This window comes from Condylostylus longicornis, unplaced genomic scaffold, assembly GCF_029603195.1.
Source record: "Condylostylus longicornis isolate FDR11 unplaced genomic scaffold, ASM2960319v2 ptg000004l, whole genome shotgun sequence".
NCBI classification, from domain to species: Eukaryota; Metazoa; Arthropoda; class Insecta; order Diptera; family Dolichopodidae; genus Condylostylus; species Condylostylus longicornis.
This window is the reverse complement of record NW_026577973.1, coordinates 3,386,924-3,403,358: the sequence shown is the minus strand read 5'-3', so window position 1 is coordinate 3,403,358 and position 16,435 is coordinate 3,386,924. Positions and strand designations below refer to the sequence as shown.

The window sequence follows — 16,435 nt, the reverse complement described above, 5'->3', positions numbered from 1 at the left end:
AAAAGTACTTAAAAATACGAATAAAATTAAAATGTTTCTATTTGGAAAAACTTGAATATTATAGTTAGCAAAATAATCAATTCTGGGATGTTGATTAGTCGCTATAAAAAAAACATGTATTTGTTTTAAAGGTTCAGAATACCTATGAACTAAATAAACAGAAAAAAATTAATAAAAATTGTAGAATTGACTTAAACTGTTTTTATCTAATTTCTGAATAAATAAATTTATACTGGCTGGTTTTATTTATAGAATTGACAATAGTTATGAATATATTGGAAAAGCTAAAAAGTAAATTTTATTATTAGACTTTGTGCATAATAAATGTATAAGTGATTTTAATTTGAAATATAAATGAAACATTAAAATTTTGAAAAACTTGAAATAGCTTTTAATTCAAAAAATTATGAATTGAAACGCTCAGGCATGGATATAAAAATTTTATTAAAAAGAAAATTTGAAATTTGATTTTATCCTTAAAATTACAGAATTTAGAGCATCTGCCAAAATGAAAATCTAATGTTAATTTGATGTTTCTTTCAATACAATTTCAATTGCTGAATAAGTGAAATTGAAGTTTGGTTTGCATTTTGGTTCACCCCTTTAGTCTAAGATACGATACTTCAAATGATTTGTTTTTGATAATGTCGGTATATAATCGGAAATTTTTAGTAATTTGCATAATTTAATAATTTAATAAAAAATAAAAGATTTTCGTATAAAAAATAAATTATTTAAAATTATTAATTTATATTCCTGGCTATTTTTTGATTTACTTATAAATTTTTAGTTTATTTTAATTTTTTTTTAATTTTTTATTCTCATTATTCATCATCTATATTATTTATATTATTATGTAGAGTCTTGCTTTAAAAATTTAAATATTCAATTGAAAATTAAATTTTTTTTTGTTATAATAATTAAAAAAAAAAACTTTCTTAATTTAATTTTCAATTTCTCCTTAATTTTTACTGGAATTTATACACAATTTTTTTCCCCACAATTTCTTTTGGAATTTACACATTTCTCTTGTTTTTTGTAACTAATTTCTATTTTAAATTAGTTTCCTCATGTTTTAATAAATTATTTTTTAAAAGAAATGAGAAAAATTCCTTCATCTATTTACGTGTGTGTAAAGTTATATATATGCAATCCTTTTTCCAGCAATAAAAAAAAAAATAATTTTTATAATATTATGAAAAAAGTGTTCAAATTAATTAAAGATAGAAAATTTGTTCTCTTTTTGAATATGTGTTGATAAAATATTAATTTAAAACAAATATGAAAAAAAAAAAAATTAAAAAAAAAATATATAAAAATTAAAGGAATTACAAAAAACAAATTTTGTCTTTAGAAAATTGAAATTAATTAGTACAGATTAAATTTTTATGTTTCATTTCTGATTATACATACATAATAAGTATGTATTTGCAATTAATGTATAAATTGTAATAAAAATAGATCACTAAAGAATAGAAACAAAAAACAGAAAATGAATTTATTAAAAATCTTGCGATTCATTTTAAAAATTTGATTATAAAATGGCAAAATTTAGAAAAAAGAAAAATTATAATATGCGATTCGATGGTTCTGGATAAAACATGAAACTTTCTATACCGAAAGCATAGGTTCACAGGAGAGCAAAAAAAAAAATTTTCATTTTACTAAAAATAACGACTATCATAATGAAATAAGAGGGAAAATATTTCAAATAATTTTCATAATAGATTCCAAATTTTTTCTTATAATTAGAAAATATGGCAAATAATATTGTAAGTTGAGATACAACCGCAAAGCAAATACATAATATTTTTAATGTATTTATACTTATAATAAAAGTCATTTCACAATACTGTGTCCGATATTATTTTATGTTAATTTGGAAAATTTATTGTAAAATATTATAGTATGCTTATTAATGTGTGTACACATAAATATCATATTTTAAAATGTATGTAAAAAGCGATGTTTTCAAATGTAAGAATAGTTGAACGTATGAATTTTTTATGAAAATCTTGTAACTCTTGCAGCTTAATTTTTTTGTAATATTGCATTGTAATTGAATGTTTTGTGAATATTATTGCAATTTAAGTTTTAAAACTTATTTTTTTTTTTCAAACATAATAGACAATGGAAGTTAACAAATACTAAAGGTTTTAAGATATTTAAATAATGTGAATTTGTTTATAATAATGTTGCTGAAAGCTAGCTTCTGCAAGAACAAGTACAATATTTGATAGTCTTTCGAATTATTTATAACAAAATTTTTTTTTTTATATTTGTGAAATATCTATTAAAGCTAGGCGTAAGAAAATTTATAAAGACATGTGCATGGGTGGGATTCACAAAACAGGGGAAATTTTTTTTGTAAGTCTACTTAGAATAGTTTCTATTTGAAGCCGTCGATTTATAAAAAAGTTGAAAATGTATAAATAAATATTTTTAATTAAACTTTTCATAAAAAATTTGTGTGTATTCATGCAATTTTTTTTAATCTATTTTATTATTTTAATTTATTTATAATTTTTTCAAAGAATGGTTGGCAAGTATTTAATTTTTTACAATTTAATTTCTGTTTTCAAAAAATAATTTAAAGATATTAAAGATTTCTTTTGTACCATTTTCTTTTTATTTCTAACTTTTAAATAAAAAAATTATAACAAAGCAAAATTTCCTAAATAAATAAAGGAATAATAAAAATTAAAAAAAAAAAAAATTTAATCTAAAATATTAGACTCAAAATTATAATTACATATATTATATAATATGCTAAATAAAAACACAAATTAAATAATATTTTATTTTCAATTTGGAATTTTAAAAAATATAGAAAAAATTTTCATATATTGTATGTATACATATATACTATTACTATATAAATAATCACAAAAAAAAAAAAATTAATCCCAACCAAATCATGAAAATCTAAAATATTAATAAAAGGGTATTAAAGGTATAAAATTAAAATAAAAGAAAATAAAAATTTTTAAAAAATATATTTTGCCTATAATTAGTGTTGTTATAATTTTATTACAATATATATTTTAATTGTAACAAAAATAAAATATTTATAACAATATAAGTATACAAAAATATGAAAAATTAAAATAAATAATTATTAGATTAAGTAAAATTTTGAATGATAAAAAACAACGTTTGGAAAAAAATAATTGAATTAGTTCTTTATTTCGAAATTTTAATTAAAAAATTAAAATTAATTTTTTTTACACCTTATTTTTATTATTTTTTAATAAAATTAATATAAATATATTATAAAATTTAGAAAAAAAAAAATTATTTTTTAAAACCATTTCGTATATGTATATTATAAATAATAGTTTAAAATTATTTAGAAGCTATTTAATTGTATATTTAATATCACTTATTCATGTTAATTGTCATGTACGTTCCCCTCCCCCTAACCATCCTTTCGATATAATTTATGTTGATTCCATATTCCAATTATGTATACAGAATTATAATAGGCTTATTCGAAACTGATCGATCTATTGAGAAAAAAACAAATTATTTTTTATTAAAATAGAAAAACAAAAATAGTTATGTACTTCGGAATGATCTTGTAATCTCAGTACAGTATAACACTAATAGTTCAAATCAAACTTAGAATTTTATGTTGAAGTTAGATTTAGGAACTAATAACAAAAACTAAATTCGATTGAACTACACGATATTACTGTATTTATAAATTATCGGAGGATTAATAACAAAATTTCATATAATTTAGTTTATATTTTTAATTTAAAATAGAAAAAAAAAAATTTTTTTTTAATTTAATTTTTGGTCTTAGTAAATAACATTTTTTTTTTTAAATTAAAAATCATAAAACAATAAAATCTTGTAAATAATAATTTTAATTTTTTATTTTTATTTTGTTTAATAACTTAAACAATTTAATTTTTTTATTTTAAATTTTTACGTATAAGAATTATATATAATATACATTTCACATATACATACATATATATATATATATATATATTTAGAATCTCAATAGAAGGTAAATAGTATTTAATTGATCTTCATCATTATAAAAAAGAAAACAAATAAAAAAAATATAAGAATAAATAAATAAATAAATGATTTTTTTTTAAATACTAGTTTTAAATATTAAATTTTTTTGTTTCAGTATAAATAAAGTAACATAATAAAACTATATAAGTAAAATTTAAAAATAAATAAAATAAAATAGAAAAAAAAAAATACAAAAACAGAAGAACTAATAAAAATATTTATTCTACCGCAAATAAAATTCATTTGTAGTTTAATATTCTCAATTTTAGTTTAAGTTTAAGCATAAAGATTACATTATACATTATATAAATATATATAGAATTTAGTATATAAAATAAATTTGTATATAATCTGCTGTATTTTATTTAATTTTTTACTTTAATTTCAAATATTTATGTGAATTTTTTATAAAATAGAAATATGAAAATTTGTACAGAAATTCTTTACAGAAACGTTTTACCCTAATTTCCAATTTGTTTTAATAAGGTTTTTAATAGACAATTCGCAGTCAATAAACTCTAATTGTAGAATTGTGTAGCAATATTAATTTTACTACAATTTTGAATACGAAATTTAAGGAGAAGTTAGTAGTTGTCTTCAGTCCTACAAAATGCATTTTCATGTTTTTTTTTTTAAATACAGCTTAAAAGTAGGATAACTTAAAAATTTAATACAATTTTTAAAATATGTTTAATAATTACTTATTTAATAAATTCATACTCCAATGAAAATTACATTATATATTGGCTTTATACAGAAGTCTTATATATATTCGCAAACTCTATATAAATTATCTGCTATCAAAATCTTTAATCTAATTACAGGTATCCCTCGTTTAACGACGTTTTTGGGACTGAAAATTTGCGACGTAAATCGAAATGACGTTATTCGAGGTACATATAAAAAAATTATATTAAAAAAATTTATATATATATATACATACACATTCCTTTTTATCTATGAAATAATAAACAACAATTATTTATGTCCTATAAACTTAAAAATTTTTCAATTTTTTTGTAAATACATTTTTGTAACAAAACGCTAAATAGTTATTTCAATTTCTTTTTAAATATTTTTCAAATTCTTTAAGATTCACAGAATTATTATTATTTTCTGTAAGGTACTAATAGAAAATTGCTATACATTTCTTTATTATACATATGATATATTTCTGTACATACATAAAAATCAAATGTATGGGATTAAAAAAATCGATTTTCAAGGTCTGACAAAAAATTGGATTGCCAAAATGAAAAAAACAATTTTTAAGTAAAAATTTACTTCGGAAAAAAGAAGTTTAAAACTAGGGAAACGACGTTATGTAAATTAGTGGTATTAAAAATTAAAAGAGCGTAAATCGAAATGTCGTATATCGAGGGGGCGTAAATCATGGGATACCTGTATCCGTTATAGAAGTAAAAAAGATTTAAACTTATAAATTGTAGAACATTAATACTACATTAAAATTTTTTTCTTTATTTTTAATGGGGATCGATAATTCAGTTTCAACTTATGTCACGTTTGATAATTCCGAAAATCTACAAAAATAGCATGTTCGAAAATGCAGTCCATGAAAGTTCTAAAGAAAATTTAAGTTTTTTAAAAATACTGCAAAAATATAAATTAGAAAAATATCATAATAGAAAAATGTTGGATATTGAAGAATTATTTAAGAAATGCTACATATAAAAAGTAAAATATTCAGTTTCTGCAGATTTGTAAGTACATTTTAGTGCATGTCTGAATTGTCGAATTTCTCTAATCTTAAATTTTTATTTGAAAAAGAATTTAAAGAAATAAAATAAGCTACAAATTATACACATTAAAATTTTATATTTATTTAAGTGTTCACATAAATCAAATACATATGTACGTATGTATAAATCATTATTGTAGAGTAATTAAACTTCATTATTTTTTTTTTTTGACAAAAATACATAAACAAAACTAGTTCATAAAAATCTAGCATTTATTTGTCCAATAAAAACTGATCTCTTTATTTTGCACTTTCCCATTAAAAATTCAATTAATTTTTGAAGTGAATCAGCTCTTATTAAACAGCTCGTTTCATTTTCAATATCCTGTATAGATGATGGTGCTGCACCACCATAAAACATATAATTATATTGTTCATCTAACATTATTGTTACATAGAATAGTTCTTCAACACCAATATATGCTATTTTACTTTTTTTCAAACAATGTTCAAGTGGCTCTAAAATACTATTCAGTTCAAAGTTTTCTTCAGTTGGTATTTCTGCTTTTATACAAACATTATAATTTAAAAAATTCATATTACTTTGGTAATCTATAATATCAAATTGAGTTTTCTTATTGAAAGCACCATAACTCTTAAATAAGTCCATTCCAGTAGAAACAATTTCATTTAATGTACTTTTATCCCATGTTGCAGGTTGAAAAATTAAAAACATTGCTGCTGATGTTACACAACATGCTTTAAGATACTATATTATTATAATAAAAGAAACATAAATATATTAATGTTTATATTACTTACATAATATATAGATAATTTTTATGAATAATTATATAAAAGCAATGGGTATGATTATTTAGAAACAGAATTACGAGTAGGTTCATTTGCTTTAAACTAATTTTCCTTGCTATTTGCATAAGCTTTTGTAATAATTATACAAATATGCATAATACTAAAAATACATTTGCAATAATAACCCATGTAATAATGCAAAAATGAAAAGTGTTGTGAACAGATATGATAAACAAGTGTTGAGAAAATATGCAAAAATTCCTTAAGTTTCATGCAAAAAAAAAGGTTTTAATTACCTCACAAAATAGACGATCACTGTAAATAAATTCATTGGTTCTTATTAAATCACCACATATAACGTTAACACCTCGACAATATGGTTTAAAATTAGCATTCATTTTATTCTTAATCTCATTTCTTGTCATATATTCTTCTATAAATTTTGTAAAAGCGCACTCACGACATTTTTCATCTAGATCATCGTCTAATGATTTAATATTAGTTTTTGAATTTTTGTTTTCATTTTCATTACAATTAATATCCATTATTTTTATTCGGGTTATTATAACTTTTTTAATATAATAGGTGGGTGAATTTGAATCCATTTCTTCCAATATAATATCATAAAAGTTCATCCAATTTGGCGATATTAGTAAAATTAATTTGGAATCATTTTCTCTAAACCAAACCATATAGAATTTTGGACCTTCATTCCAAATTGCATAACTTTTATTATCACTTGTTATTATACAATAATTATGATTTAAGAAGAAAGATTGTAAACCTTGACGCATATTCAAGTTTTTTGATTCGATTTCTGTTGCTGGTGACACTTGTATTATATGATGAACAACAATGTTGTACAAAATTTTATCAATTTTGACACTAAAGTTTATATCTTCTAAATGATTGTTATTTGGTATTGAGGTTTTACGATATAGTTGTTGTTGTAAAAATTCAGCTAAAAGTATTATCTACAATTAAAAATTTAATTTGAATGTTATTTCTAAAATCTGTTGTAAGTTTTTTACCCTTTCAAAAACATAAAAATTCCAAAGCTCTACATATTCGACACGGCTGTACAAGAGGGAAGCTAAACATAGAAATCGTATCGACTTATTTGTAAAATCGATAAATCTCTTTAATGTTTTCATTCCTTTTTCGGTATCTTCAAATACAATTTGATTTGTGGGTTTCTGAAGTGCAAAATTATATTTATCCAAATAAAATCCTGGTATAGAAGGTGGCATACTTTTTTCACAAAAAATCTAAAATTAAAAAGCATAAGAAATTAATAAATTGTTTGTAATTTGAAATAATTTAAATTTTTGGCAGTGTGTTTTGTTTTTGCTTAACTTACTGTTATTATTTCAAAATTATTGGGACCATCTTTGCATAAATATTTTTTAATGAAAAATTCCATAAATAATTCAAATTTATTAAATCTCATTAGGCATGATACACCATTGGTGGCTGAGAAGCCGACTGGATCACATTTAAAAGGGTCAAAGAGAAAAAATAACGTTCCTTGTTTCCAAACAGTATTTGTTCTATCTTTAATATTTATTATAGCTCCCCAACCATTGTCAATGTTTTGTAATCGTGCAAAAAATTTTTTAATATCTTTATTTGATTCACAGCCTGGATTAATACAATTTGTAATTTTTCCAACAACGGTAAATTTAAATAAAATTTTATAAATATTTATATTTTCTATTATATTTTCAATTGTTAATGAACGCAGTTTATTATTCATAGAAATTGATTCACAATTTTGTTTCTCATAACGATCTAAACTTTTGACATATAAACGATCACCATATTTTAAAATAATATTAATAAGATCGCATGTCCAATTATTTGAAGGCGTTATAAAAGCAAATGCGATAGCTACCATACAATTAGCAATTTCTTGTTTATTTGGGTTTTGAAACATTACTTCATCTTGTGATATCGTTCCTCTTATTATACCAATATTTGGGGCAGTTATAATAAAATTTGTATTCGGCATATACTTAATAACCATTTCTGATGCTGGTACAGGTGGACATATTATTTTTAATTTGTGCAATGTAAAATTTTCTGAATGATAATCTTGCGGAATACATGATAAAATATGTGAAACAAATGATGTAATATCATAAAAATATGCAACATACGAAATTCCATTATTTTCAACATAACGCAAATCTGTAATATCATTTTCACCATATTCTATTGTTGTTGCAGCTCTTTGAATACGCCTTGGTGTCATTTTACCATCGGGTAAACTTGCTTTTGGATCAAATATGAAATAAACCAAATCTTTTTTCCATAATCCAAGTTTAATTATTCTTGAATCTAATATTGCTTGTATTTGTTCAAATTCTTCCCATTCATTTAATATTTGTTCCAATTGTGGTAATACTCTAAAGCTTCTTTCAGCAATTGTATGTACATCACTTTTTTCATTTTCTTCGTCTTCTATTTCATGTTCACCTTCTTCTTCTTCTGCTTCAGGAAATGCATATATTTTAAAAATACCTTCAATTGATGTTACAGTATAATTAAATTTATTACAACCAATATTTGGTGTTATATCTTCAAGTTTTAATTTATAATATAATTCAGAGCAATCTTTAAGATTTGCAATTATTTTACAATATATGCTGTCGCCTATTTGTAATAAATCCGCAACATCTTCTGGAGACCATTCTAATGGTCGGCTTATATTAACATAGCATAATGCAATGAGAATATTTGCATATGTTTGTTTATCAGCTCTTACATTGAATACGTCACTTCCTTCGTGCAAATCACCATTAGGATGTAAAATAGCTGCATTTTCTCCAAACTGTTTATAATTTAATAATGGTGGACGATCTTTGCCTTCAACTATATAAAGAGAATACTAAAAAGAATCAAACAAAAGAAAAAAAAATTTTTATTATTAATTATAATTCATATTATTTACTAGATCAGATTTTTGCTCTTTCAGTTTTTTATTACCTTCTCATCGTCATTTAAGCTCATGATTGTCAAAATTTCTTCATACATTGTAGAGATATCCTTAAATCGTAACGCAAATGCATGACCATATACATCACTATAAATATTTTCGGAATCTTTAAGAGGGATAATTTTATATTTTAAATTGTATTTTATTTTGTCTAAAATATTCAGAAAGAATTGTTTACATGTTGATTAAAGACTGAATTATATTATTAACGACAATTGTTTTGACAATTGTGTCAAAATTTATGTTACATTAATGTGGCATTTATTATAATTATAAAAACGTAATAAAATATAATTTGTGATACCGTAGACAAATGAAATTTATCCTTATGATATCTAAATAAATTTCGAGATTTACGATCTTTTATGGTTATTATTATAATTTTAATTTAAATTTTATTAATATTGTGTTTACGTAGAGTAAGATCTTGACATTTATTAATAAAAATAAAAAAATTAAACCGAAATTTCAAAAAGAAAACAATTTTATTAATATAAATTAAAAAAAATAAAAAAAACTTACTACATGCACAATTATCAGTTTTTCCAAAAACTTTATCGTAAACAAATAACAAATGGTAATATGAGTTCTTTTGAAATATTGGAATTATTCTTTCGCCAAAAAGTATCAATCCAAATTGATAGTCATCAAAATATAATTTTAAAGCTAAAATGTGAAAATATAAATTGAAATATATATACATATGTATATAATTAACAATGTAATGAAATAAGTAGCGGATGATTCTTTAAACGCTTTGATTTATAAATTTAAAGAATAAAGAACAATTGCAAATTTCAATTGAAAAATTTGAAATATATCCAAAAACAAATAGTTGCCATTTGCTTTTTCAAAATAATTTAAATTTGTAAGGACTACTAAGAAACATTTCAGGTAGATTATTTCAAGGTTCCAAAATAAATATTGTTAATCCTGAGGAAAATAATCTACTAAGAATGTCAAATCATATAACTTCCGCGTAACTAATTGATTGGTGAAACCGTGAAATTAAATGTTTAAGAAACGTTTTCTTAATTAGTATCAGTAAAATGATAATAAAATTCTTCTAAAAAAGCTCAATTTATAGTACTATAGATTGCAGTGTGTATGCTTGATAAGAACTGCTTAAATTTTAAAGCAGTTCTTTTAAAAATAAAGACTTGCAGTAGCAGCTTTGTTGGAAACTACAATTGCAAGTGAGACGTTACGTTTCAGAGGAACCTGTAACTGCATCATCAACTGTAATGAATCAATGTTGAGGCATAAAAAATAAAAACACAAAAGTAGCAAAAAAAAATCACCCTATACAAAATTTAAAAAAAACGATTAGATACCTGTTGCTAAATCTGGTGAATTACTCTTATTATAAAAGACTTGACCTTGATATTTATTTGCAGCAACAACAATTTGAAATCTTTTTCCACCTAATATAAAAGTTCTTTTTAAATTCTTAAAATTAAATTCATTTAATAAAATTGGATTTTCATGTATTGATTCTCTATAATAATCATTTCCATATTCTAAAATTTCATCAATATTTTTAGATTTCCAATTATCTGGGTCATATACTTTGGTATACAACGAATTGACACAAGCTATTGTAAATGATTTTGGAAAAATTTCGGCTAAACCGCCTTTACTATTTTGAATATAATGACAAATATTCTTATCTCCAATGACACGCCATTTCCCAGGCGCATATGATTTCCAATTTTTCATATTTATCGAAGTATCTTGTATTTCAGATATTTTTATTCTTATAATTCGATATTGATCTTTACGATGTTTTAATGTTATATTTGCTAAATAAGCATCAGATAAAGATATTTTACTTTTAAACCATGATACGCAAGCTGATCCCTGTTGTGGTAATTCATTAAAATCTACATCACCGGCTAAACTACTTGATAATGCTCTAGTCCATTTTCTACCAATAGGATCTCTTTCTTTTGGACTAAATGTAAAATACAGACCAGCTTCTTGCCATATTAATTGTGGTTGTGGACCATAAATAATACCAAGATCAGAATGTTTAAAAAATGCTGATATACCTTGTTTTATGGAATATATAAAATTTTCTTCGGTCATTATATCACCAATAATAACTTTTTCAAATATCAATTTGTATTGTTTAGCACCAAAAGTTATTGGTTGAGGAATTCTGTTCACCCAATAAATATCATTGACTATACCAGTTTTAATGCTTTGTCCATATAATTGATCACCTTAAATTTTAAAATTCATAATCATAGAATGAAATTTTTTTTAGTTTGTTCACTTCATTTTTTTAACAATCTAAGTCAAATAGATTTTCCCATACAGAGTCACCCATACAGAACCGAACCATAATTGAGTGAGGCATTCACAAATAATAATTTTAATCGACTTCAATTTCAATTCTGAATTAAACCAGAATTACCCTTTTCAGTTCTACGAATTTGAGCCCTGTTGCACCAACTACTTTTTGATTTCTTTTAATCAATTAATTTAAAAATTGTGCAAAGTTTCTGTTGCACGAAGATATAAACCACTAAAGAACTGTACTGTACTAAAAAATAAGGTACTTTTTTAAAAAGTTAAAACAAAAAGTAGTTTGCGCAATAGGATCCTGTATGCGTAAATTTGCAATATTCTAGTTTATACAGTCGAAAATATGGGAAAATTATAGAGAGGCATGACGGTACAGAGTTTTTATGTTATACGAGTATGCATGAAAGTGATGTAAGTTAATTATTAAAATAAAAATTCTTACCAAAACTCAAAATATCATTGATAGTTTTTTTGTTCCACAGTACAGATCTTATATTATGCAGGTATATTGCAGCAGCAATATTAGAAATAATTATTTTTTCTGGATCTTTAACATATAATCCGATAGTACCACTTAAAAAACCTCTGTCATTATAATATTCATTAACATAGTCTTTACTGAATGGAATTTTGAAAATATCATTACTTCTATCAATATCATTCATTTCCATTGGTGGACCCGGTTCAATAACATTTTCATCATTTTCTTCTAATACAACATCTTTATCGGCTGTTATAATTGTGTCTTTATCAGCAACTCTATTCATTATTCTATCTTCACGTTCTTTAAATATTTCATTTAAATTTAGTACAATTGGTGTTTTATTAATTATTCTAACACAGTAGAGATCATATGATCCCTCAAAATTAATGTTTGATTTTAAATAATTGAAAAGATCTTGAAAATCTATTGATTTTAAAATAAAACTATATTCGAGATTTTTACCAAATCCTTGAGTTGGTGAATAACACAGAAAAATTTTTTCAGTATTCCAAAATGCAATAAATCGATTATTTGCTGTCATTAAAATTATAGAATCATTTTCTTTAATAAATTTTTCCATTGTATTTAAATCTAATGAATTTATATTTTCACCAAAAAGACAAGATTCTCCAATAAAAATTTCAATTTTATTGAAATCAACAATAAATTTAGGATATACAGAGTTTGGACGAATTCTAGTCTCTTGAATTTTCAATGATAGTTTAGTTTTCATATGTAATTCATTTCCAATTTCTTTGATTTTATCGAGAAAACAAGGTAACCAAAATTTTATAGGTTTTTGACTTAATTTACAATAAATTGGAGCAACAATACACATTTCAGGCGCCTTAAAAATACATACGTACAAACATATGTAGTATATTAAAGAAATATATAATTATAATGATAAAAAACTTACAACTTTACGTTCACGATTTGCTTGTATTGGTGTTAATCTCGAAATCTTAAGATTACATAATAAAATTTCAACTTTATCCGTAACCTTTGTCCAAAAACTTATTTTCCGTAGTTTAATTTGTGGTATGACGTAACTTGAATGTAAAACTTTTTACAATCTTTCAAACATTAAAAAACAAAATGCATAATAACTTACTTTTTCTTCTTTTTTGGTTCAATAGGATTTGGTTGCACCATTTCAGTAATTCAATATAAAAATTTTCCAATTTTTAAGGCGAAAATTTCGTTCTTATCCAATATCTTGATAATAATTTATTAAATTAAACAAAATGTGTATGCATGTAAAGTTAGACCCACAATTTTAAAAATAAATTTAATTTTCAATAAAAAATTAATGATATTTCTAAATTTTCAACGTTCTATATTTGAAGACTTAAAAGTCAATGCTTTATTATTTTTAAATATTTAAAATAAAATTAGAAAATTCTCGATTTTGTAGCGAAACTTCATTAGTTTAAGAAATATTAGCTTTGAAGAATTTTACAAATATTATATTTAAAAATCCTTTTCGTCCTTTAAGAGTACATTTGCGTCAAAAATGGTAGAACTAAAGTTTCTTGTCTCAATAAAGGCCATACTATGCCAAGAAGTGTAAATTTAAGCTGGAGCAGTATGAAACTTTTATCTGGACGCACCACCTCTTTATTGAAATTTTCAAATTTTTTTTTCTTTTTTTTTCTGAGTTTTCAGTATTATAGCAGAAACTATTTAAAGTTAGACTTTTAACTTTTAGATTTTTATTGTAAAAACTCAAATAATTCTTGCTCTAATGTACATATGTAGATTATGTAGAGTTCTTGTTAAAAGTATGAGTAAACCCTTATATATTCCAATATTTTTCTCATCTTTTGAACAATAGAATCATTCACCACATTTTGACTTTGTTAGTATTTGAAAATCCTTATTGTTTACGTATACAAACCATTTCTGTGAATTGATTGATATTTTTCATAATAATTTCTGATTTTTTATGATGAATTAATACCACTATATGCAAGGTTTCTTTATAATGTCTCAATATTATTTCGTAATAATCATTTACAGCAATATTGAAGAATTGAAACATCAACAGCAATAATGAGCAAAAGAAACTTTGAATTTTTCATATTTATTGAAAGTTTTATGTTGTAAAAGCTAGTCGCGGCGGCAGGGTAGATAGTGGCTGTGAAATATATAGCTACACAACCAGCTAACCACACTGCCAAAGCGCTGAGCCAAATTTTTATTTTTCTTATAATCACCGTATATCAAAAATTTCAAATTTTAAAAATAAAAATATTATTTTTTTTTTTGTTTTTTTTTTTTTGCTGGAAAAAAATGTAATAAATTTTAATTTGTTTGCAAATAATAAAATAAAATTTAAATAAAATTTTATAAAATAATTGGTAGTTTTTGACATGCATTTTTTCATTAATTTTCATTAATTTTGATCGTAAAATAAATATATTGCATACATACATCCATTTATATATTTAAATTGATAGGATAAATGCAACACACACACACTCATACATATATTTATAATAAAGTAGAAAATTTCATGCATTAAAATTAGAGCAAAATTTTTATATACTTTTATAACTAACTACAATGTTTTAAGTTTTTGCTTCTTAAATTCATTTTTTGATTACATACATTGAAACAAATTTGCATATTTTTAGGCCGACGCAAAATTTTATTCATAATTTAATTTTAAGCAACATAATACATGCATAACATACATATATTACTTCATTTATAGGAAACTAAATATTTTGACGTTTATTATAAATGTTTTGAACGCTTTACATGGGGAAAATACAATATACACAAGTTTAAGAAACTTTAAGGAAGTTGCATATACAATATAAAAACAAAGTTTTGACAGTTGTGTTATATGCTCTTAAGATTAATATTTATATATAGATCCTCAAGTACTAATGTGTACTTAGGTGAATACGTATTCTGTAAAAAAATAATTATATGAGAAATCTTCAAATACTCCTGATCCATTCGTATACTGGTAAAAAGTATAAATTTGCTTAAGATGCGTAACTTGTATCAAATTTCCTGCAGCAACCGGAACGGACAACATGCTTAATATTTTTGGTAATTTAAAGAGCAGACAACACTTTTATGCTTAATAGTTTATGCTTAACATTTTAATCTGAATCAATGTGTGTAGCTCACTTCAATTGCGTAATAGCTGATATAAAATCAATTTTAGTAATTTTAAGGGATACAAAACCTTTTATTTAAAAATATAAAATAGTCAAAAATTAACAAAAAAAAAAAAAACAAGATTAATATCAACGGACTCATTTACATATGTGCTTTTTGTGTTACTTTGTGCCTCTCACAATCTCTAATACATAAATTTTATTTTATTATGGGAAAGAAGGTGCGACAACATTACAAAAAGAACGGCTGCGCCCAATGCAGACATATGTAAACCTGCCCAATATTCATCACATCAGTATAACCGGTAGTAAATATAAGTCAGTTAGCTGTCAAATTAAATTTTTATGTAAAAATTTTATAAACAAAATTTTTCAAAATTAATTTTTATGAGTTAGCTAAATGGATTTAATTTACAAACGTCATCATATTGTGTCATTGCAAAATTTTTTTTTGATAAATTAATTTTTTGTGTATTTAATGACGCATAAATTGCATTATTTAAATTGTCATATTGCCTAATAAAAGTTGACGTTCGTAATTTGCCTTGTTATTGCGTTTACATGTTTATTTACGACGTAAAGACATGTATATATATGTAATAACATAAATAAATCGCTTTAGTTTCTTCACTGGAACTTGGAGTTTGAGTAAATTTCTATAATTTGAATCTGTTGTAACTTATACTTCCGTATTTTTTCAAGTATCTTTATATTATGTCTAATTTTCTCATTGGATAATGAATATTTTTTTTGTTTATGAAAAAAAAAGGGATCACAGCAATATATGTATATGTATATAAGTAAAATTAAATAATGTTGCTAATAAGATAAAGGCTCATCAATAAGATAAAGGTTTGAATACAACTCATCTCAAATGTTGTATTTAAACATATTGCGGTTTTCAGAATGAAAACGATATTAAAAATTTGAAGTTATATGCTCAATTTTTGTAATACATACAT

General features: G+C 23.0%; 1 protein-coding gene across 1 annotated transcript; it reads right to left on the bottom strand.

Annotated features, from left to right (window-relative positions):
* Nucleotides 1–5,987: 5,987 nt before the first annotated feature.
* Nucleotides 5,988–13,491, bottom strand: LOC129612543 (uncharacterized). The gene is made up of 11 exons (XM_055526206.1): nt 13,451–13,491; nt 13,256–13,388; nt 12,799–13,183; nt 12,295–12,636; nt 11,112–11,767; nt 10,877–10,991; nt 9,533–9,693; nt 7,905–9,434; nt 7,576–7,812; nt 6,841–7,518; nt 5,988–6,500 (listed from the first exon to the last, which is right to left on the bottom strand). The coding sequence occupies exons 1-11, from the start codon at nt 13,489–13,491 to the stop codon at nt 5,988–5,990; spliced, it is 4,791 nt and encodes a 1,596-aa protein (XP_055382181.1).
* Between the last annotated feature and the right edge of the window lie 2,944 nt (nt 13,492–16,435).

Coding starts and splice junctions, on each gene's coding strand:
- LOC129612543 (XM_055526206.1), bottom strand. CDS start 13,491: ATGGTGCAACCAAATCCTATTGAACCAAAAAAGAAGAAAAA. Junction 13,389..13,450: donor GAACCAAAAAAGAAGAAAAA/GTAAGTTATTAT, acceptor TTTACATTCAAG/TTACGTCATACCACAAATTA. Junction 6,501..6,840: donor GTGATCGTCTATTTTGTGAG/GTAATTAAAACC, acceptor ATAATAATATAG/TATCTTAAAGCATGTTGTGT.